Here is a 21,077-nt window from a genome sequence, read left to right as displayed (position 1 = left end):
CGGAGCTTGCTTCAAACCGTACAAAGCTTTCTTCAACTTGTATATTTGTTCCTCTTTGCCTTTTTGAACAAAACCTTCTGGTTGCTCCACATATACTTCCTCCTGAAGCTCTCCATGTAAGAAGGCTGATTTCACATCAAGTTGATAAATAGGCCAAGATTTCTGTGCTCCAATAGAAATTATGAGCCTGATAGTGTCTTGACGTGCCACTGGTGCAAATACCTCCTTATAATCAATTCCATACTTTTGCTTGTATCCTTTTGCAACAAGTCGCGTCTTGTACTTATCCACCTCACCGTTTTCATTCAACTTGATTTTGAAAACCCATTTTACTCCGATTGTTTTCTGCCCTCTAGGAAGATCAGTGAGCTCCCAAGTCTTGTTCTTCTCTATGGATTTGATTTCACTGTCCATAGCTTCCTTCCATTTCTTCTCTTTTACTGCTTCTTCATAGACAATTGGATCACTATCCATAAAGAATGCAAAATAACCACTATCACTTGATTCATAATCCATCTCATAATCAATCATCCAGTTTGGTCTTTTTCTTGTTCTTGGATGTCTTTGATTATGATCATGATCTTCTTCTACTGGTTCTTCTTGTTGAGCTTGTGATGAGCTCTCTCCATGCTCATATTGAGGCTGAATAGGAGCTTCAGTTTGTTCTTCTTCAAGATCTACAGGAATCTGCTGATTCACAGTGATCTTTTCTTTCCATGTCCAAGTCTTATTTTCGTCAAAGACTACATCACGACTCACCACCACCTTCTTTGTCAAAGGATCGTAGAGCTTGTATGCCTTAGAGGTCTCGCTTACTCCAAGGAACACACACTTCGAACTCTTGTTCTCAAGTTTCTTTCTTTTCTCATCAGGAACGTGTGCATATGCTATGCACCCAAAGATTCTAAAGTGGTCTACTGCAGGTTTTCTTCCGCTCTATGCTTCTTGTAGAGTCATATCTCTAACAGAAAAGGTAGGGCTTCGATTGAGAATGTGAACGGACCACACAACAGCTTCTGGCCAGAATTCCTTCGGGACTTCTCCTTTATTTAGTAAACTTCGAACCATGTTCAGAATGGTCCTGTTTTTCCTTTCGGCCACACCATTTTGTTGTGGTGTATATGCTGTTGTTAATTGCCTCCGTATGCCCTTCTCTTCACAAAATTGAATAAACTCTTTCGAGCAGAATTCTCCACCTCTGTCCGTTCTTAAAACCTTGACTCTTCTTCCAGTTTTGGTTTTCATAGTAGCACAAATTTTTTTGAAGCAGTCAAAGGCTTCTGATTTGGCGTGCAAGAAATAAGTCCATGTTTTTCGACTAAAATCATCGATGAGGGTCATGAAATATTTCTTGTTACCATTTGATGCAGGAGAGATGGGACCACATATGTCTGAATGAATCAACTCCAAAATTGCTTGAGCTCTTCTTGATTTTCCCGATGGAAAAGAGTTTCTTTCATGTTTTGCTACTACACAACTCTCGCAAATTTCCGTTGGTGGAGTAATATCTGGCAACCCAGTTACCATCTTCTTTGAGGACAACGTCTTTAATCCTTTGAAGTGTAGATGACCATACCTAAAATGCCAAAGCCAAGTGGTATCTTCTTTCTTCACCATCAAACTTTTGGCAACGATATTTAACGTCAACGGATATAGACGGTTGGTGGTCATCTTCATCTTAGCAATCGATCCTCTTTTGGAGTCATAAATTTCACATTCATCATTTTGGAATGTGATCACATACCCCTTTTCTTGTAACTGACCGATACTAAGTAAGTTGGCCTTCAGATCAGGAATGTAGAATACATTAGAAATAGACTCTACAAAGCCATTTCTAGTCTTGATATCTACGGTTTCTTTCCCCATCACTTGGAGAGATGAATTGTTGCCAAGAGAGACCGTAGTATGAAAATTTTCATCTAAAGTTGAGAAGAATTCCTTACAACCTGTCATATGATTGCTGCATCCAGAGTCTACGACCCATACACCTTGATCTGAAACCTTCATAGCATGGAATGACATTAATAATGTTTCTTCTTCTCTCTCCACAAAATTGGATTGATTTCTTTTCTCCTTTTGGAGCCTGTTATAGCATTCATTTTTGTAATGTCCAAGGCGTCCACATCTGTAACATTCCACCTTAGACTTGTCAAAGTGTCTCTTGCCTTTGTTGTCATAATCGTTTCTGACTAGACCTGCCAACATCTCCACTTCTTTCTCGACTGCCTCTCTCACGACCTCTGCCTCTTCTTTGCCCTCTACCTCTAGAGCTTGAAATTTCACTTGGTGTGGATATCTTTAAGGCTGTCATCTCCTCTATTGCACTTGTACGATTGAGCCTCTGCTCATGTACTAACAGGGAGCTTTGGAGTTCATCTATTTGCATTTCCTCGACATTGTTTGCTTCTTCGATAGAACATACAATGTAATCGAACTTTGGTGTTAGTGATCGCAAAATCTTTTCTACGACCGCAACATTTGTGATTGAACCACCATGCATTCTCATTTTACTTGCAAGATTTATAACCTTGCCATCCCTTTTGCATTTGGAGAATTTCAAAGTCTCTCCTAACTGTGTAGTTGAGCACGTTTTACTCTCGTTGAGCCTTGATACTTCTTCCTCATAGAGTCCCAAATTTCTTTGGATGTCTTCTTCTGAAGCATTGTTTCCAAGATAGTCCTATCAATGGACTGAAATAAATAGTAGACCTTCAGGTCCTTCAACTTTGATGCTGCCAACAGTTGCTGTCGATCAGCTGAGAGTACCTCGCCTTCATTTGGCTCTTCATAACCTGTTTCCACCATATCAAAGAACTTCTTTGATCTGAGAAAATTTTCCATCAACATCGCCCAATGATCATAGTGACCGTCGAACCTCGGGATGGCGGGCTGAACGTAGTTCTCAACTTGTTTTTCTGCTGCCATTTTTGGTGCTGCAAGATCGCTCTGATACCAGTTGTTGGTGACAACAGAAAACTGAATTGAGATTGAGGGGAGGAGTGATTTGAGTGATGGGGAGGGAGGTCCTTTTATAGGGGATTCTCGGAATTGGTTGAGATTTTTGTGGATGAATTTGAATTCACCTCCTCCTTCTCTTCGGTAACTAATTCAAATTCTATTATTAGCTATTATTAGTTTCAACACGGTGCACGTCACAAAATCCAAGTTTTTAGATCTGATGCAGAAATCTGAGCTTTCTGTGGACTTCTTTTGCGATTAGCCAAATGTGAAGTAGTTGCTTGCACCATAGTTGATTATATATATACTGTTGGGAATTTCTGATATCATGTTTGGCTTTTTTGTGCATTTGTCGTATCAGTATCTTCCCTTTGTGAAGGTTTTTCTTTTTCTTCCTGTGCTTACGTCCTATTCTACTTTTTTAAATCATGCAATTGAGATATCTTAGTAATTAACATGTATGTTGCTACTGTTTGATAACTTGTTGGTGCGTGTAATTTGTGGTGCCGCATTTCTGCATCCACATTTGGCCTCTTGTTGGGATAATGTTCATATGAATAATGCGAGAAAACTAATGTAATGTATCAGCTGTTTTTTCTGTACAAATACAACAAGATAGTTTCGTGTGTACGATAATATTAGGTTCTGTTGGTTATAATTTTTTCTAGTAAACCTTATTGTCTTTTTTAATGATTTCCTGCAGATACCGCCAAGAAAAAGTGCAGCTTCCTACAGGTTTTTCCCTTGATTTACAATGGATAATAGTGTGACTTGCAATATGATCTTGATGTCGTACAGAAGCCCTGTTGATGAATTTTATGTCCCCTAGATCAATTTGGTGATTCATTATTTAGCTTTCCAACATAAATGTCTGCTGATGACTTTTAATTATAATTATTAAAAGAATTTGAAAGTACACACCAACGAGATGCCTGGAATTTAGCTAGATCTAAAAATATCTCCCAAGACGTGCACTTATCTTTGAAGAGCTCTATGCCCACTCAGTAGCTGTTCAAACATTGAATAATGGGAAAATGCTACATGTCATGTTGTCCATCGACTACGCCTTTCGGCCTGATCTTAGGTCCTGACTCACCCTCCGTGGACGAACCTTGCGGAGGAACCCTTAGGTTTTCGGGGCATTGGATTCTCACCAATGTTTGCGTTACTCAAGCCGACATTCTCGCTTCCGCTTCGTCCACCACTGCTCGCGCGGGTGCTTCCCTCTAAGGCGGAACGCTCCCCTACCGATGCATTTTTACATCCCACAGCTTCGGCAGATCGCTTAGCCCCGTTCATCTTCGGCGCAAGAGCGCTCGATCAGTGAGCTATTACGCACTCTTTCAAGGGTGGCTGCTTCTAGGCAAACCTCCTGGCTGTCTCTGCACCCCTACCTCCTTTATCACTGAGCGGTCATTTAGGGACCTTAGCTGGTGATCCGGGCTGTTTCCCTCTCGACGATGAAGCTTATCCCCCAGAGTTACATCTCTTTTCTATTTCCATTCCAGAGTTTTTATGTGTTTCCACGCCCCTTCGAGGCAATAGTACTTCAATTCAAAAGCAAAGTAGGCTGATTTTCTTTTCCTTGATATCTGCTTCCACTCATTGGTTGTTTCATTGTGATTATTCTCATCTTTACACGTTCTTTTTTGTTACCAACAGAAAAGCACTAGCAACACCAAGAAGTCTTCTGAGCTAGATGTGAAGGTTTCCCCACCAGAAGAAGAGGGCAACACAAAAAAAGAGTCCATTTTTTGCATCAAACCACCTCCACCTCCTCCAGCTCTTCTTTCACCTGTTGCAGCTCAGAAGTCTCTTACGAATGTACCACCAAATATCAATCTGGAAGATCCTTCCAACCACAAGATTGCAGAACCAGCAAGAGAAGACTCCAATGATGCTGAAGGTCAAAGCACACTTGATTTACCTGATGACGACTTTGGAAATTTCCAGGCAGCTGAGTGATGGCATGGAATGTGTACATTCTCGAATACCCAAATCGATCTTCGGTTTTCAGTAGATCGCGTGCTACAAATTGCTTAGATTTCACAAGAGATCTTATGTGTTGTTATTAACCTTGTTGTGAAATTAGCATGAAGAGTTGTGATTATACCATGCCTCAGCGGTTCAGTTATAACTGTGTGATGAAGCCAAGCAAAGAGACCAATGGAAATATGTAATATCATGGAAATTTTCTGTTTTATTTCCGTATAACTTTTTTTTAGATGAACGGAGTGAAAAATTAAACCTCTCATCTTTTAGTCGAAATTATATTATCTTTAACCAATTAACGATATTCATGTCAACATATGATCAACGGATACAAGCAAAAGTGGCCATTTGGATAGTATATTGTTGTTTGTAGTCAATTTTTCATTAATTATTGCTAGTGTGACAATTTGTTTTATTTTAAAAAATACTTAATATATACCTTGTGACCGCAAAGCTTTATTTTTAATATAAATATATCATTACATTAAATTTGGTTAATAATTAATTGAAAATTTGGGATAAAAATCAAAATGCTATCAAACTCAAATTAAAAAAATATATATACTTTTAAAGTTCTACGAGATATAGAGGGGAGAATTCGAACCTCTAAAGAGATGGTGCTATATGTCACGGTCATGCTCGTCCAGGGCGTGTTGCCCATGGCCGCATGCCTATGGCAAGCCAAACCCTTGTCATGTCTTTTCATTCTAGTGTTTTTACTTTTGTAGTTCTAGGGCATATGACGCCTCAAAAATAGCATGTCTAGGCCTGCCAGACATGAAATGCCTCAAAATGTACTATAGGGGATATGACTAGTTGTCAAATTCTCCCTACCCAAGGTTATATATGCTAACCTGTTGTTATCTCTCTCTTGTTTGCTATATAACGTCTCTTTCAAAAATCTCTCTTTCTAAAATCTCTCTCTACCCTCGTTTTCCTAAAACCTTCTTTTAAAACCGAGGCTAGAGGCTTGATCATACGTCGCTTAGCCGTAGGCGACGCAAGTACAAATTGGCTTAGCTCACTTGTCGTTGGAAAGTGAGTGCCGCACAATCGCTAGTCCGCTACCTTTAAACGTGCGATTGTGTCACTATACTCGTGTTAAAAGAAAATGAGTTAATATAAAAGTTAAATCCTACATCAATTCTCTATAATTGAGGTTAATTCTCTATAATTGAGGTTAAGCATAAGTTGGTAAGCCAAAATTCTAGAGGATAATAGGATTTTCCATTTTCTCTTGTATTGACACGTGGCAGGAATTCTCTCTCTTCTCTCTCTCCTCCTCGATTTTCCGTCCCTGTATTCATTCTTACATTGGGCCTTCGAAATCCAAGTTGTGATGATCCCATAAATTTTAGTCCCTTTCTTAATCTTTTGGCTTCTGGGTATCGTGATTGACCCTTTTCTGCTATTACAAAGTGTTGAAGTTTCGAGGTTCGGCAACCAAACCTTAAGCCCTTGCTCTCTTCATCATCTTGCTTTTATCTTCCTCTTATCAACTCTTTTTTCCCTGATCATCTCAATTTTGTTTGATTCAGCTTACCACTTCTGTGTTTTGTTCATATTCATCTTTATCTACTTATCTAGATGATGTGTTACTGTACTGTATAAAAATATGTTCGTTTTGGAGATGTTTTTTTGATGATCACAGTAAATACGGCTGGAATTTTCATGAACTTCTCTCCAAGTGCTTTGTTTCTGTCTTTTTCTTAGTGGGTAGGCTGTTTTAGTGGCTGATGAATTTCGAATGTCAATTTTTGTGGCTTACATTTGTTAATTAATGAGGATCAGAGTCTGTTTTCTGCACAGATTCCGTAGCTTGTTATAATTATTTTGAAGATTTTGGTGTTTTGAATTTGAAGCTATGAACATTCTGGGCTTGGTTCTTCCGCCTTCCAATCCATTCCCCATACTCTGGATTGCAGAGAAATATCGCTGTTGGGACATGCCCTCTTGTACATAGCCCCTACCATGTACTGATTGTGTCAATGATATGTCAAACAATATAGATTGGAGAAGAGAATTTGTAACGGCTTAAGTCCACGTCTAGATATTGTCCTCTTTGAGCTTTTTCTTTAAGGGATTCACCTTGAGGTTTTAAAACGTGTCTGTTAGAGAGAGGTTTCCACACTCTTCCAACCGATGTGTGATCTCACAATCCACCCCCCTTGGAGGCGTAGCGTCCTTGCTGACACACTGTTTGGTGTCTGGCTCTGATTTCATTTGTAACAGCCCAAACCCACTACTAGCATATATTGTTTTCTTTGGACTTTCCCTTCAAGGGCTTCCCCTCAAGGTTTTACGACGCTTCTGTTAGGGAGAGGTTTCCACACCTTATATAAGGAATGCTTTGTTGGTTTTAAAACGCGTCTATTAGGGAGAGTTTTTCACACCCTTATATAAGAAATTCTTTGTTCCCCTCTCCAACCAATGTGGGATCTCACAATTCACCTCCCTTGGAGGCCTAGCGTCCTCGCTGGCACACCGCTTGGTGTCTGGCTCTAATACCATTTGTAACAACCCAAGCCCACCACTAGTAAATATTGTCCTCTTTGGCCTTTCCCTCCAAGGGCTTCCTCTCAAGATTTTAAAACGCGTCTGTTACAAAGAGGTTTCCACACCCTTATAAAGAATGTTTCGTTCTCCTCTCCAACCGATGTGGGATCTCAAATAGGTAATCTTTTATGCCAATATGAGAGTAGCTTTTGTATGATATGGAAAGATCATCCCTAAATGCTCATTAAAAGATAGTTGCCTAAGCATGTTTCAAGAACAGCTCTTCCTGGCTTCGGCTTGCACTTGATTTGGTATGATAATGAGGTAATTACAATTTGTTCTAGTAGAACATTTGATCTATATCATACTACTACTTTTGCTAGATGGTATGCCTTTGAGTCTCAGATGATCCGGTCTATCTATTCTCCAAACGGAACTAAGACGATCGCGTCTATCTTAAACCTTTAATCGTGCACTTTTAGCATTGCCTACTGCTCTTGATCTTCAGAACCAAATGTGGGAGCATTGCAGCAACAATGACTTCATTTTTGTTTGTTGCTCCTGATTCATGTTTCATTAATCTGATTTTGAAGTTCATTGAGGAATTAAGGTTCCAACCTTCATATTTGCCACTTTTTTTGGGTTCTTTCTATATATTATCATTATCAGTACTATTTACCATAATTATTGCTTATGGTTAGCAACATATTGGATTACAATTTTTGATCGAATGTAATCATTGTTTACTCGCACGATCTTATATTCAACAAATATGTTGCGCCTTGCAGACGAGAGTAGCATCATCTAAATCGAAATGGATGTAAAAGGCATTGCTTGGGTCGGGCGTTTGTATGAAAAGTTCGAAACTATGTGCCTCGAGGTCGAAGACATTATATGTCAGGTGGGCATTTTGATTCATCTGTCTACTCCTTCACCTCTGGTTCCCGTACCTAATCAACTCGTTCCTTGTCCAAGTCGTCTAAATGTTTAATTTCGATTTGTTTCGTGTCTTAGATGTCATTCTTCCATTAACTTGGTCTACCCTTTTCTCCTTATCTTGAGACAGGACACTGCTAAATATGTTGAGAATCAGGTGGAAGTAGTTGGGGCAAGTGTCAAAAGGTTCTATTCTGATGTCATGCAAGATTTTCTTCCCCAATCTGAATTGAGTGATGAGAAGGTGGCTGTTTGTAATGCAGCTCTTGACAATTATGAAAATGTCGTTATATGTAAGAAACCAATGGTCGGTATGAAGATAGAGCGTTCAAAATCAACTGAGAACTCGAGAGGAACTGCTGATACCATACGAGATAAGGTACATCAGCGCCCACGTGGACCGAACCGTGCCAATAATCCCGATTTGGTATCTTCTCCATATTCTGCTACTAGAGCCCAAATTGATGTGTGTTCCAGAGAAAAGGATGATGACAATATACATCTTAAGCTAGACCTCGATGGTCGAGACTCTACGACAAAAGGATGCAAGTCTGAGAAGAAATATGCAAATGATGCATCATCATGCTGTGCAATCTCTAATAGAAAATCTGAAGCTTCAAGCGAGCTGGCTGGTAATATGGAAACGACCATGTCGGTTAAAGGCACGAGGTTTAATTCAGCGATGCAAAGTTCTAACGAGACCGAGACTAAATCTGATGACTTATTACATGCTGTTTCATCAAATTTCATTGTGGATGCTGAGGAGACAAGACTTCTATCTTATGGTGATTCATCAGCAGAGTTAGATGGTATGTTTCAGCTTTTTCATGTCATACTTTCTCTTGCACTTGTTTGGCTGCTGGAGATGTTTCAACCATTTATGGGTCAGTTATAGTGAGATAATCCTTTTTGAATAGGGTGTTTTCGGGGGAAACTTCTTGTAATAATCTAAGCCCACTGCTAGCAGATATTGCCCGTTTTGGTCCGTTACTTATCACCATCAGCCTCATGATTTTAAAACGTCTCTACTAAGGAGAGGTTTTCACTCCCTTGTAAGGAATGTTTCGTTCCTCTATCCAACCAATGTGGAATCTCACAATCTACCCCCTTTGGTGGCCCAGCATTCTCGCTAGCACACTGCTAGGTGTCTGGCTCTGATACCATTTGTAATAGCCCAAGCCCACCGCTAGCCGATATTGTTCACTTTGGCCCATTATGTATTGTCGTCAGCCCCACAGTTTTAAAACGCATCTATAGGGAGAGGTTTTCACACCCTTATAAGAAATGTTTCATTCCCCTCTCCAACCGATGTAAGATCTCACAATCCACTCCCTTTGGAGGCCAGTGTCCTCACTGGCACACCACTCGGTGTCTGGCTCTGATATCATTTGTAACAGCTCAAGCCTACCGCTAGCATATATTGTCTACTTTGTTCCGTTACATATCGCCGTTAGCCTCACAGTTCTGAAACGCATCTATTATGGAGAGGTTTCCACACCCTTATAAGAAATATTTCATTCCCCTCTCCAATCGATGTAGGATCTCACAATCTACTCCCTTTAGCAGCCCAGCGTCCTCACTGGCACACTACTCAATGTCTGGCCCTTATACCATTTGTAACAGTCCAAGCCTACCGCTAGCATATATTGTCTATTTTGGCTCTATCACGGTCAGCCTCACAGTTTTAAAATACATCTACTAGGGAGAGGTTTTCACACCCTTATAAGAAATGTTTCGTTCCTTTCTCTAACTAATGTGAAATCTCACATTCTTGAAGCGGGTTGTAGTTATCTTTCAGCAAAATTGCATAAAAAGGTCATGAAAGATGCTGATAAACTCATAGACTTAGGCCAACCAGACCACCCCCATGATCACCTCTCTTGAGCTTTTCTTGCCTCTGTTTTTAGCTTGCTGGTGCACTTTAGCTCCTCACAACAAAGAGCCATTCAACTGTCTGGTGAATAATTTCATTGTAGTGAGCTGATAAACTTGGTTTGAATTGTATTTTACACAGCAAGATCAGATTCTTGGAGTCTTGATGAAATTGAGCTTGAACATGGAACACACAACATTCAACCAGCTGACGAAACAAATCTGGACGAAGAAGCATGCGTCTTAGTGAACGGAGACGACGTTCATTTCGATTCCAACGAACAACTCAAACATAAGCATTACAAGGTACTCTATTCGCACTCTCCTCGTAACATAATCCAACTCCGACTTGCAGGGTTGTCCAGTTAGTTCAGTTTCATTCATCTTTCACTGAGACGTCTACTTTTCCCCAAGAAGAAGATAACCGGAGCATTTTCTTTCACAAAGAAGTCAAAGAGGAAGCAAGAATACAAAGAGCTTGCAGTGAAGCATGGCTATGGCTTCACTACCATCCCAAACCAGCAACACGAACAGAAACTACCGGCCGGAGACGTCTCGGAACACGATTGGCAGCTTCTCTAAGCTCGGAATCGATATTCTTGAATGAACAGTATGTAAATTGCTAAGGTGAGAAATCCAGAAGAACAAATATCAGAAGCATTATCTGTTGTCTTATATAAAAGTGGTATCCTGTGAGTGTATCATAATTAATTACATCCTAAAACAATGTTACTTTAATTCATATGCTTATAATGAATGTTTGTGCATAGTTTTTCAAGATTTGAGTTTACTTTTGCTTCTGGGTTCTGCTTAACCTGTTAACTACATGTTTGAAATGACTTTTTAAGAGTGTAAAAACTTCTCCCTAGTAGACACGTATTAAAACCGTGAGGTTAACGGCGATACGTAACTGGTCAAAGCGGACAATATGTGCTATAGGTGGGTTTGGGCTGTCACAAATGGTATCAAAGCTAAATACCAAACGGTGTGTCAACAAGGACGTTAGGCTCTAAAGGGGGTGAATCGTGAGATCCCGCATTGGTTGGAGAGGGAAGGAGGGTGTGGAAGGACAATATCTACTAGTAGTAGACTTAGACGGTTACAGAAATGCTAAAATTGTTTGATATTAGACACTACAATACTGATTAAAATGTATAATATAAATTATGTGTACGAATTTTTAAACTTTAAAAAATATATATAATTTATTACTTTTTGGTGATATTATATTAATAATTAGAGATTTGAGGGTTAATGACGTGTTTAACGTAAATGATGAGAAAAGAAAAACATTTCTTAGAAAGCAACTTTCACTACAATCAATGCCACTGGGCCGGACTTTTGTAGGCAACTATGGCCCACTTGGCCCAATTAAATGTTTTATTTATTTATTTATTTTATTTTCTTAATTTGTTAATTATTAAACTTGACTTTAAAGATTCAATATTCTTCCCCCTTTTGTTTCTTTTTTTCCACCAGACGCCGAAAAGGGAACTTTCCGGATAAGACTTCAAATGGCTTATAGCTAAGCAGTGCTGTGTTTCTTATGGTGGGACCCACCCATTTGCACATACACTAATTTTCCCACTGTCTCATTATGGGCTCAAAATTAGCCCTTTTTTATATTGGTTTCTTCCGAATCTAATCTTGTTCGACCATACGTGTTGCATGCGCATGCATGTTCAATTGACTTGCCTCTGTAGTATGTTAAGTCATTTAGCTCAATCTTGTCTCTACTTTGAATTCAACGTCACCTTTCATGATGTCATCTTAGTTCTCAATCAACATAGTTCATATGTCTTCACACCATCTAAATTTAAGGGGTGTCATCGATCATCGCAATTCACTCGGTCAGGTCATTGAAAATGAGCCCACATGTCGTTCATCTCTTCGAAACAAATGAAAAAGTAAGGTTTATAAGATTAATTTTCTAAATTAACAACGTTGTTATAAAATTTTGAAAATGTTAATGGATTGAATTGCAATTAAAAATGATTGATTGGCTTTTTCCTTTTTTAAAATTTTTGGTTGAAAATAATGGAATTTGGAACCCCACAAACAAACGTGCCCTTAACGAAACTACATAAAACAGAATAGAAACATGATGAATCATGAATTATGGTATTATTTGTTGTCCTTTTACCAACTTGTCTTGTGGTTGTGCTGATCCAACTTCCAAGCGTGGCGGCTGCCGGATGGGTGTCTTGTGGTTGTGCTGATCCAACTTCCAAGCGTGGCGGCTGCCGGATGGGTGTCTTGCGGTTGTGCTGATCCAATTTCCAAGCGTGGCGGCTGCCGGATGGGTGTCTTGTGGTTGTGCTGATCCAACTTCCAAGCGTGGCGGCTGCCGGATGGGTGGGGCACCCCACACCAATCACCACCCCTCCCCCCGCTATGTGTCGACAGTCTGTACCATTCATAACCTATCGTTAATTTTAAATAAAAATCGTTAATATTTTTTAAATTAACCAAAAATATCACTCATCTACATTTACAAATTCATTAAATAACAATAAAATAATTATTTATTATTTCAATAAATTTTAAATATTAGAAATCTTCATTATATTATAACAAACTAATATATTATATTTAACGCTATAATATAATAGGATGAAAATTAAAACTCCAACAATTAGTACAAATATATTTTTTAAAAAAATTAATAATAAATAAAGTAATTATAATAATTTACTCTTTCTTGATATATACATGAGATCCAACATCAATCTTTTTATAATATTTAGCAAAAATAATTAAAATATATTTATATATTTATGATATGTTTTGATTGGGAGAGACAAAAATTTATTTTAAAAAAAAAAAAAAAAAAACAGTTTTTTAACTCCGAATATTGAGGCTTCTATTTAATGGCATGTGGCAATTATTTCGTCTCTTATGATTTTATATTTATTTATTAAATTTATTAATTAATTTCGAAATTAGAGCAAAAGCCAACGGCTGAGATTAAAGAGGTGAAAACTTCCATGAAGATTCATTCTGTATTATTGCTTCAATCATTTCCTAAATATCCAATTTTTTATTCACTATGTATTTTTTAAATATTTAAATATTTGACAAATCATTCATATCTTTCAAAAGAGCGAGTTGAACTATTACTGCTTTCACGGTAAACAACATCTCTTTTCTTTTCCTTCCAATCTTCATAGTTCATCTAGATTTTAGAAGCTAAACTCAAAAAGGGTATCTCGATAAACATCGGTATATTGTCTATCACTCGGTTTTTCCTATCAGTGCTTGTTTGTCCACTCGTTTACTACTAGCTTTTCCCGTTAGTTTTCAATTTCAAATATAAAAGCGTGACATCCCACACGTTTAGACTTCAAGATGACGACGATACATATATAGTGTAAATTATTTGATGGGTTGTAATACATGACGTAGATCGTGATAATGATGAAGAAGTTGAATATGTTGAATGCATTTGTTACATGCATGTGAGGGTTGTTGATGGATAAATATCATCCATGAATTAAGAAAAAGAAAAGCATTATAAAGTAGTGGACATGTGAAAGGATTAAAAATGTATGTCATTTTCATTTTACCATATGCTCCCACCACCTTTGGGACTGTCATGAACACCCCAATCTTAAACCAAAAAGACATAGAATCCTTATCAAACAAGGGCCACAATTATATATATATATATATATATATATATATATATATATGAATAACGACAACAAATGTGCGAGTTTATGGCTCTAAAGTTTTTATTTTTTATTTTTAAAATTTGGGTTATTTTTAAAAAATATATAATAAAATAAATAAAATTAATTTTGACGAGTTAAAAAATAAAATTAAAAAAAAATGGAGGCCATGAGCGAATATTCTTATTATTTTACGTGTAGATAATAAAATATTATAATTTATTAAATTAAAAAAAAAAAATTGGCATATAATAAGACAATGGATTATTAATTATTATTTGTTATACCAAAAGACTTTTGTTTGGGTAAGCAATTGACTTGAGAAGTCATTCATTACACTGACAACTCATTCTTGGACTTCCACCTATTTCCATATTATTCATTTCATTTTCTTTCCCAATTTAAATTAATTTATTATTTTATATCGTATAAAATTTTATTATAATAAATTTAAAGAGAATCATGTTCAAATAATAATCGGTCAATTATATATAGATAAACTATAAATACGACCCTTTATACCGTGCTTTTTGCATAATATTTAATCACACAATGTTTAATTTTTTTAATATATATATATATATATATATATCAAAAGCTTTGCTTGTAAGTTATTATATTTGGACTTTAATTTTGGTGGGATGAAATAATTGCAATCATTAATCGAACAGAAAATATTCTACATGATCAATTGAGAGTTTGGCTTTTAGAGAGGCCTTATGTTCGGGAATTAAAATCTGGGTTCGGCACTTATTGCCTTTGATATCTTTCTACATCTTCTGCGATCGATCACGTTACCTATTCCTCACTTCTTACGAGCGAACACTATTCCTACAAAACCAACACGAGTCCTTGTTTTTATGTATCTTAGAAAAAATTTCAATAGGGTAGAGATTTTATAATCGAGTTATCGAAAATAAATGTGATGCAGTGATTATCGCTTATTCATGCGTGTTCCGTTCATTGATATATATAATTTTTATTTTATTTGGTAGGTTGATATAAATGCGATGTTAGCAGCCCAGATTTGATTGGCTGAGATGGGCCCACGACATTAAAGAAGTAACAGGATGTTTCTTTTAACGTGTAGAAGATGGACCAAACCTAATTAAAAAAGATTATAATCAATAATAGAAAATAGTATATATTATAAATTTACAGTATAGTTTTATTTTCTCTCTCAGCTTAAAAAAAATAATTCTTATAAAATGAGAAATTTTCAAAATGAAAAAACTATATAGTAATTAGTAAATTAAAAGAAAAGGACTTTATGTAGGAATATTATAAAGTTAACAGAGCATAAAGGTAAATGAAAAAGAATCCTTTTTATAAAAGTTATTTTTATTTATAATAATTCTAAATTCTATTTTGATCATAGTCTGATGTTGCTGTTCCTTTTTTGTTTGTTTTTTTTTTCTTTTTTTTTTAAAAAATATATATTTTCGTGGTTTTCGTTATGTGAATGAGGATAAAATATCCTAAAATGATCTAGGATCGATCTTAGCTCTTCATTTTCAGTGGTTTAATCATAAAAACTTTAGATACGATCACGTGAACAAGGACAAAATACTCTTAAAGGGTATGCATTTATTTGCGATGATAGTCTTTTCTAATACGTTTAAGTCAAGTAGGTAACGTGGTCATGTTACCGTTGTTAAAGTCGAACTTTAAATTCATCAAGAATTAGGTTTCGAATTTGGATTTTAAATTTTGGGTATGAATCATTAACGAGTGTACTCGGATCGACCGTGGAAACACTTATTAAAAAGTCAAAGGTTCGATTTGAGCTCAACTTTTATTAGACTTTAAAAAAAAAAAAAAATGGGAAAGCAAGCATGGTTTAAATTTGGTGTTCTTCTCTCTCTCTCTCCTTTTGATATTATATAAAGCAGATGGTTAAGACAAGATTTCACCCACTCCCTCACTTCTTTAAGCTCCAAAAAGGGCAAAGAAGGAAAATTGCAGGGTGCAGCAGGGGATCGCAGCCCAAGAACAGAGCAATGGGTTTCTTATTCCCAGCTGCGATTCTAGCCCTCTCCATTTTCCTCCACCAAACAAATGCACAAATTACGAACACTACCCTTGCCGCCGTCGCCGGAAACCTAGCCGGAAGCTGCAACCTGTACCAAGGGAAATGGGTTTTCGACTCTTCTTACCCTCTGTACGACGCCTCCACTTGCCCCTTTGTAGATCCACAGTTCAATTGCCAGAAGTACGGCCGTCCCGACAAGTCGTACCTGAAGTATCGGTGGCAGCCATCCGCCTGCGCCCTCCCCAGGTAATCACATAAAACGACGACATGTAGTCCGGTGGGGGATTTTTGAAGCGATTAAGGTTTGGGGGTTGTTGTGTGAATTGCAGGTTTAATGGGGTGAGGTTCTTGGAGAAATGGAGAGGGAAGAAGATAATGTTCGTGGGGGATTCGTTGAGCTTGAACCAGTGGGAATCACTGGCTTGTATGATCCATGCATGGCTGCCCAATTCCAAGACCACAGTTTTCAGGACAAATGCCCTTTCTTCCATCACTTTTCAGGTAACCCAACAAAACCAAGAGCTCTGTTTTTTTTTTTTTTTCTTTTTTTCATAAAATTAATGATGTTTTTTTAAACAAGAAAACTGTTTTATCCATATTTAAAAAAATTAATTTGTAAAAATGAAAATTTCGTGAGGTAAATCAAGATCCAGAACATAAATGTGATTATTACAAGTCACGACAACTAATTATATTTAAAAAAAAGGGGGAAAAACGTTTAATTTAAAGATTTATTTTTAATTTTTTCCAAAATAATATTTTATTTAAAATTTAATAAAAGGGTTTTGTGTCAGTGAAAAGTGGAGCGTGATTGGCGGTTGACAACTTGTGACCTTCTTCAATTTTTATTCCCCAACTTAGTTTATGTTTTATTTAATGTTGAATTTTGCCCATTTTATTTAAAAAATTAATAGATTATTCATAACTAATAATATATTTTTTTAGACAATATTTAATATTATGGGTGTAAATTTATTAAATATATTATTTTTACTATAATGTGGGTATAAAAAAATATGTGGATTTAGAGGAAGAAGAAAATAATTGCAATGTCATACCCAATTCTTAATTGGGCAGTAAATAACCTAACGTAAGTGGTTACCATAGCTTTCAATCCATTCCTTCAAAGTTGGTTTGTTATTATTACCATTATTACCGCGCCAGTAGATATTATAGGTTTCATCAAATTTTTTAAAATGCGTATATAAAGAAGAGGTTTCAACATTTCCTCTTCAATTGATACGCGATGTCATAATCCACCTCATTCGAGCCACAACATCCTCGTCGGTACTCGTTCCCTTTCTCCAATTGATGTGGGACCTCCTAATCCACCCTCTTTCGAGGCCCAACATCCTTACTAGCACACTGTCTCATGTGTACCCTTTTGGGACTCACCTCCTTGTTGACACATTACTCGGTGTTTGACTCTAATACCAATTGTAATGGCCCAAGCCATTACTCGGTGTTTTTAGAAATGTATTAAATAAAATATGAATGAAAGTGCAGGATTACGGAGTGGAGCTATGGCTGTACCGAACGCCGTACCTGGTGGACATGGTGAACGAGAAGATCGGACGCGTTCTGAAACTTGACTCTATACAGAGCGGCAACGCCTGGAGAGGAATGGATATGCTCGTCTTCAACACTTGGCACTGGTGGACTCACACTGGAAGTTCCCAGCCGTAAGTCATTACAAACTAAAGCTATTCAATTCTTCTTCAATTCTTGTGCTTATGAATCTGGTTTCAAATGGGGAACGAACCAGGTGGGATTACATTCAAGACGGCAACAGAGTGGTGAAGGACATGAACCGGTATGTAGCCTATTACAAAGGTCTCACCACTTGGGCCAGATGGGTTAATCTCAATGTGGATCCTACTAAAACCAAGGTTTTCTTCCTGGGGATCTCCCCAACCCATTACGTGTAAGTGAATCCTGTACTTATAGTGATTTGAACCAAGATTAATAGAAAATGGGCTGAAAGAGGAATTGGTTTCAGTGGCAGAGATTGGAGCCAGCCGGCGAGATCGTGCTCCGGCGAAACAGAGCCTTACTTCGGAGGAAGGTATCCGGCGGGGACGCCGATGGCATGGGTGGTGGTGAACAAGGTTCTGAGTAGGATTAAGAAGCCGGTGGTGTTCCTCGACGTCACCACTCTGTCTCAGTACAGGAAGGACGGACATCCGTCGGCATACAGCGGGGATCACAGCGGCACCGATTGTAGCCATTGGTGCCTTCCTGGTTTGCCTGATACCTGGAACGAGCTATTGTACGCGCGTCTGTTTACCTGAAAGTATCGTAAAAAACCGATTCATAGATTTCTGTTTGTTCTTCGTTTTCGTTTTTGAATGCGTAGGGAAAGAAGAAGAATAAGGATTAGAAATTAATTTAATTTGTAATTGTAAATTGAATTGTTGTTTGTTGAAAGGTGGGTTTGAGTTGGAGAATGAATTGGATTGGGGGATGCATTTACCTAAATCCATCACTTTCTTCCAACATTAGATTTGGAACACACTCACAAATACTTACTTTTCCTATATTCCATCTTTTTGTTCTTTTTTCCAATATATGTTCGGACCAATTTGCATTCCAAAAACTTATAATAATATCAATTAAACATTAAATTTCTAATCAATTTGATCACCAACGAAATGGAGAGAAGAACATTACCAGGCCTTAACAGGCAGCGATATTTTTCATTGTCTATTCTTCGTAATAATCGTCCTTTAGGAATTTTAATAGTCTTTATTTATTTATTATTTTTTTTTTTTTTCTGTTTTTGTATGTAGCTTTTACGTTTTATGACAGACTAGCGGGGCATATGAAGAAAACTCTTGTGAATTTTGTAGAGCCAAACCTTTCAGCGAAGGAGAGTCGAGACCTAACCTTCTTCCTCTGTAAGCAAAGGGAGAACGAGAATCCTTTCTAACATAAAGGGTAAAAAGAATCTTGGGGCTGTAAGAATGTGTCGGAAAGAAATCGAAGGAAATCCCTGAAACAAATTCTATCCTCAAATCAAACGTGGCAAATGCAGAAAAACTCCACCTGTCAACTGAGTTGCTTAGTCACCTCAGTCAGTCGGCTACTTCCATTCCACCTGGCCATTAACACCGACACGTCCTCCTCCATTGCAGACCCTCTCTGTCTTATTTACACCCATTTCCATCCATTTTCAAAATCTACTTCGAACATAGAAACAATACAAACCCCACAGAGAGAAAAAAAAAAAAAAAGATGGCCGCAGAGCAATTGAGCCGCAGAGATAACACCACGAAGGAAAGAGAAATTCAGGTGGAGAAAGAGAAAGTACCACAGTTGACGAGCCACTTCGAGGCCATAGCAGTGCAGTGCAAAGCCGCAACTCCAGAGAAAACTCATGAATTGGCTAGTGACGGGGGAAAAGAGGCGCAGGGTACCAGCATAGCCAAAGGGGCACTTCCGGGAAGAGAGGTGAGACGGAGTATTGCAGAAGGTGAAGTTGGAGGTGGAAAGCCAGATGATACCCATGAATTGGCTGCTCAATTTGATTCTCTTGCAGAAAAAGTAAGAGACAAGAGAGAGACAGACACAGAGAATGAAAGGAAGAGGCGAGCACGTGCGGATAAAGAGCGAGAGCAGAAAGGATCTCGAATAGGAGAGGAGCAAAGACTCTCAGAACAGAAAAAAGGGAAAGAGGGTGATATAGGGTCTCGCCAAAATCAACCATCTCTTGAAGAAATTTCAAATGTCAGAGCTACAGAACAGGAGAAATCGAACAAGGCGACAATGGCTGCGAAGGAACGTTATGACGAAGCCAAGAAAGAATCGCTCAACCAAGGAGTTGGGGCTAGAACAGAGGAGTCGGATCAGAGAGGCACAGAAGGAGCTGAGGACACAGTTGAAGAGAAGGGCCAACAGACAGGTTTAGGGGCAGTGGAGGAGACACTAACTAGTGCAGCCAAAACAGCAAAAGATTACACTGTGCCAATAGCAGAGAAGGCGAAGGATTACACAGTCCAAAAGGCTGTTGAAGCCAAGGACATTACAGTCACTGTAGGTCAAACAACAGCTCATTACCTTGGAGAGAAGGCAGTGGCGGCTAAGGATGTTGTAATAGGTGGTGGAAAAGTTGCAGCTGAATACGCTGGCAAAGCGACTGAGGATCTGAAGGATAAGGCGGTGGTTGCAGGGTGGAGCACAGCCCATTACTCATGTGACACGGCAGTGGAAGGGACAAAAGCAGCAGCAAGGCTCGTGAAGGGAGCTGCAGAGCAGGCTGGAGCAATAGCAGCCAAGCCATTGTCCGCTGCAAAGACTGTTGCTGAATCAACCGGGGAGAGTGTGAAGGAGTACACAGCTAGGAAGAAAGAAGAAGCACAGAGAGAATCTACGTACAAGCAAGCTGAGAAAGAATCCATGTATGAGAAAACTAAGGAAACTTTTGAAGGGGCGAGAGAAGAAGTTAAGGAAAGGGGAGAAGGAAGAGTAAATGAGAAGAACGCTGCGGAAGGAAGAGATGATGGTGGAATATTGGGGGCGATTGGGGAGACCATATACGAGATTGCACAGACAACTAAAGAGATAGTGATTGGGCATGGTGATGAAACTAGAAAACAGAACACATTCGACTTTGAGCATGGCGAGGAAGAGGGAGAGGCAAATGACCAAGGATACGGAAGGGGAGAGCACTACCAAACTGCTACAAGGAAGGAATACAGAGCCTGATAGAAAGTTAAGAACTGTCTTTTTGTTTCAGGGTGAATAAAATTGAGTGTGTGTGTGTGTCCTTTTGTGTGCTTTTTAGTAGATCAAGTGTCTTGCAGTGGTGTAAAGGGTGGAGTTTCATATGAAGTAAGGAGCACTGCTATCATGCTCTCTTCTAAATTCGTCCAAATCATCCAGGCGATGGAAAGGTGAAGGGGGTGTGTAGTATATATACCATGGTTTTCCATTTCTTCCTATCTTGTCTTCGGACAATGAAGAACACACAGCCACCCCCATAGACACATTCAGAATATTTTCATAATTGAAAACACATTTTGCATCGTGTTTCATAACTAGACACTAATTCTCTGAAATTAAAGAAACCGAAGTTGGAGAGGAATAAACTCCCAAGTAGGAAGATGCATACATATATTTAA

At 38.2% G+C, this 21,077-nt stretch overlaps 4 protein-coding genes across 8 annotated transcripts; all 4 read left to right on the top strand.

Moving 5' to 3' along the window:
- The first annotated feature begins 4,418 nt into the window (after positions 1-4,418).
- Positions 4,419-5,155, top strand: LOC111484035. The gene is made up of 2 exons (XM_023130449.1): positions 4,419-4,523; positions 4,621-5,155. Exons 1-2 carry the CDS (start codon positions 4,419-4,421, stop codon positions 4,921-4,923), a joined length of 408 nt encoding a protein of 135 aa, XP_022986217.1. The 3' UTR covers positions 4,924-5,155.
- A 1,083-nt stretch (positions 5,156-6,238) lies between these two features.
- On the top strand, positions 6,239-11,034 carry LOC111483861. Of its 5 annotated transcripts, XM_023130225.1 has the most exons (6): positions 7,589-7,770; positions 7,852-8,056; positions 8,235-8,347; positions 8,513-9,191; positions 10,397-10,560; positions 10,669-11,034. In XM_023130225.1, the coding sequence occupies exons 3-6, from the start codon at positions 8,261-8,263 to the stop codon at positions 10,834-10,836; spliced, it is 1,098 nt and encodes a 365-aa protein (XP_022985993.1). In that variant the 5' UTR covers positions 7,589-7,770; positions 7,852-8,056; positions 8,235-8,260; the 3' UTR covers positions 10,837-11,034. The 5 variants fall into 5 exon arrangements, with proteins under 5 accessions (XP_022985995.1, XP_022985990.1, XP_022985994.1 ...); XM_023130227.1 differs by lacking the exons at positions 7,589-7,770; positions 7,852-8,056 and adding an exon at positions 6,239-6,384 and having other exon boundaries at positions 10,675-11,034; XM_023130222.1 differs by lacking the exons at positions 7,589-7,770; positions 7,852-8,056 and adding an exon at positions 6,239-6,384.
- A 753-nt stretch (positions 11,035-11,787) lies between these two features.
- Positions 11,788-20,895, top strand: LOC111483844 (seed biotin-containing protein SBP65-like). Its single transcript, XM_023130191.1, has 2 exons — positions 11,788-11,791; positions 19,192-20,895. The coding sequence occupies exon 2, from the start codon at positions 19,192-19,194 to the stop codon at positions 20,659-20,661; it is 1,470 nt and encodes a 489-aa protein (XP_022985959.1). The 5' UTR covers positions 11,788-11,791; the 3' UTR covers positions 20,662-20,895.
- Positions 15,833-18,520, top strand: LOC111483865 (protein trichome birefringence-like 39). The gene is made up of 5 exons (XM_023130232.1): positions 15,833-16,203; positions 16,287-16,458; positions 17,464-17,639; positions 17,723-17,881; positions 17,957-18,520. Exons 1-5 carry the CDS (start codon positions 15,926-15,928, stop codon positions 18,246-18,248), a joined length of 1,077 nt encoding a protein of 358 aa, XP_022986000.1. The 5' UTR covers positions 15,833-15,925; the 3' UTR covers positions 18,249-18,520.
- Positions 20,896-21,077: the final 182 nt, after the last annotated feature.

Source organism: Cucurbita maxima, unplaced genomic scaffold, assembly GCF_002738345.1.
Source record: "Cucurbita maxima cultivar Rimu unplaced genomic scaffold, Cmax_1.0 Cma_Scf00009, whole genome shotgun sequence".
Lineage (NCBI taxonomy): Eukaryota > Viridiplantae > Streptophyta > Magnoliopsida > Cucurbitales > Cucurbitaceae > Cucurbita > Cucurbita maxima.
The sequence above is the reverse complement of the archived record's forward strand: the minus strand, read 5'-3'. Positions and strand labels throughout refer to the sequence as shown.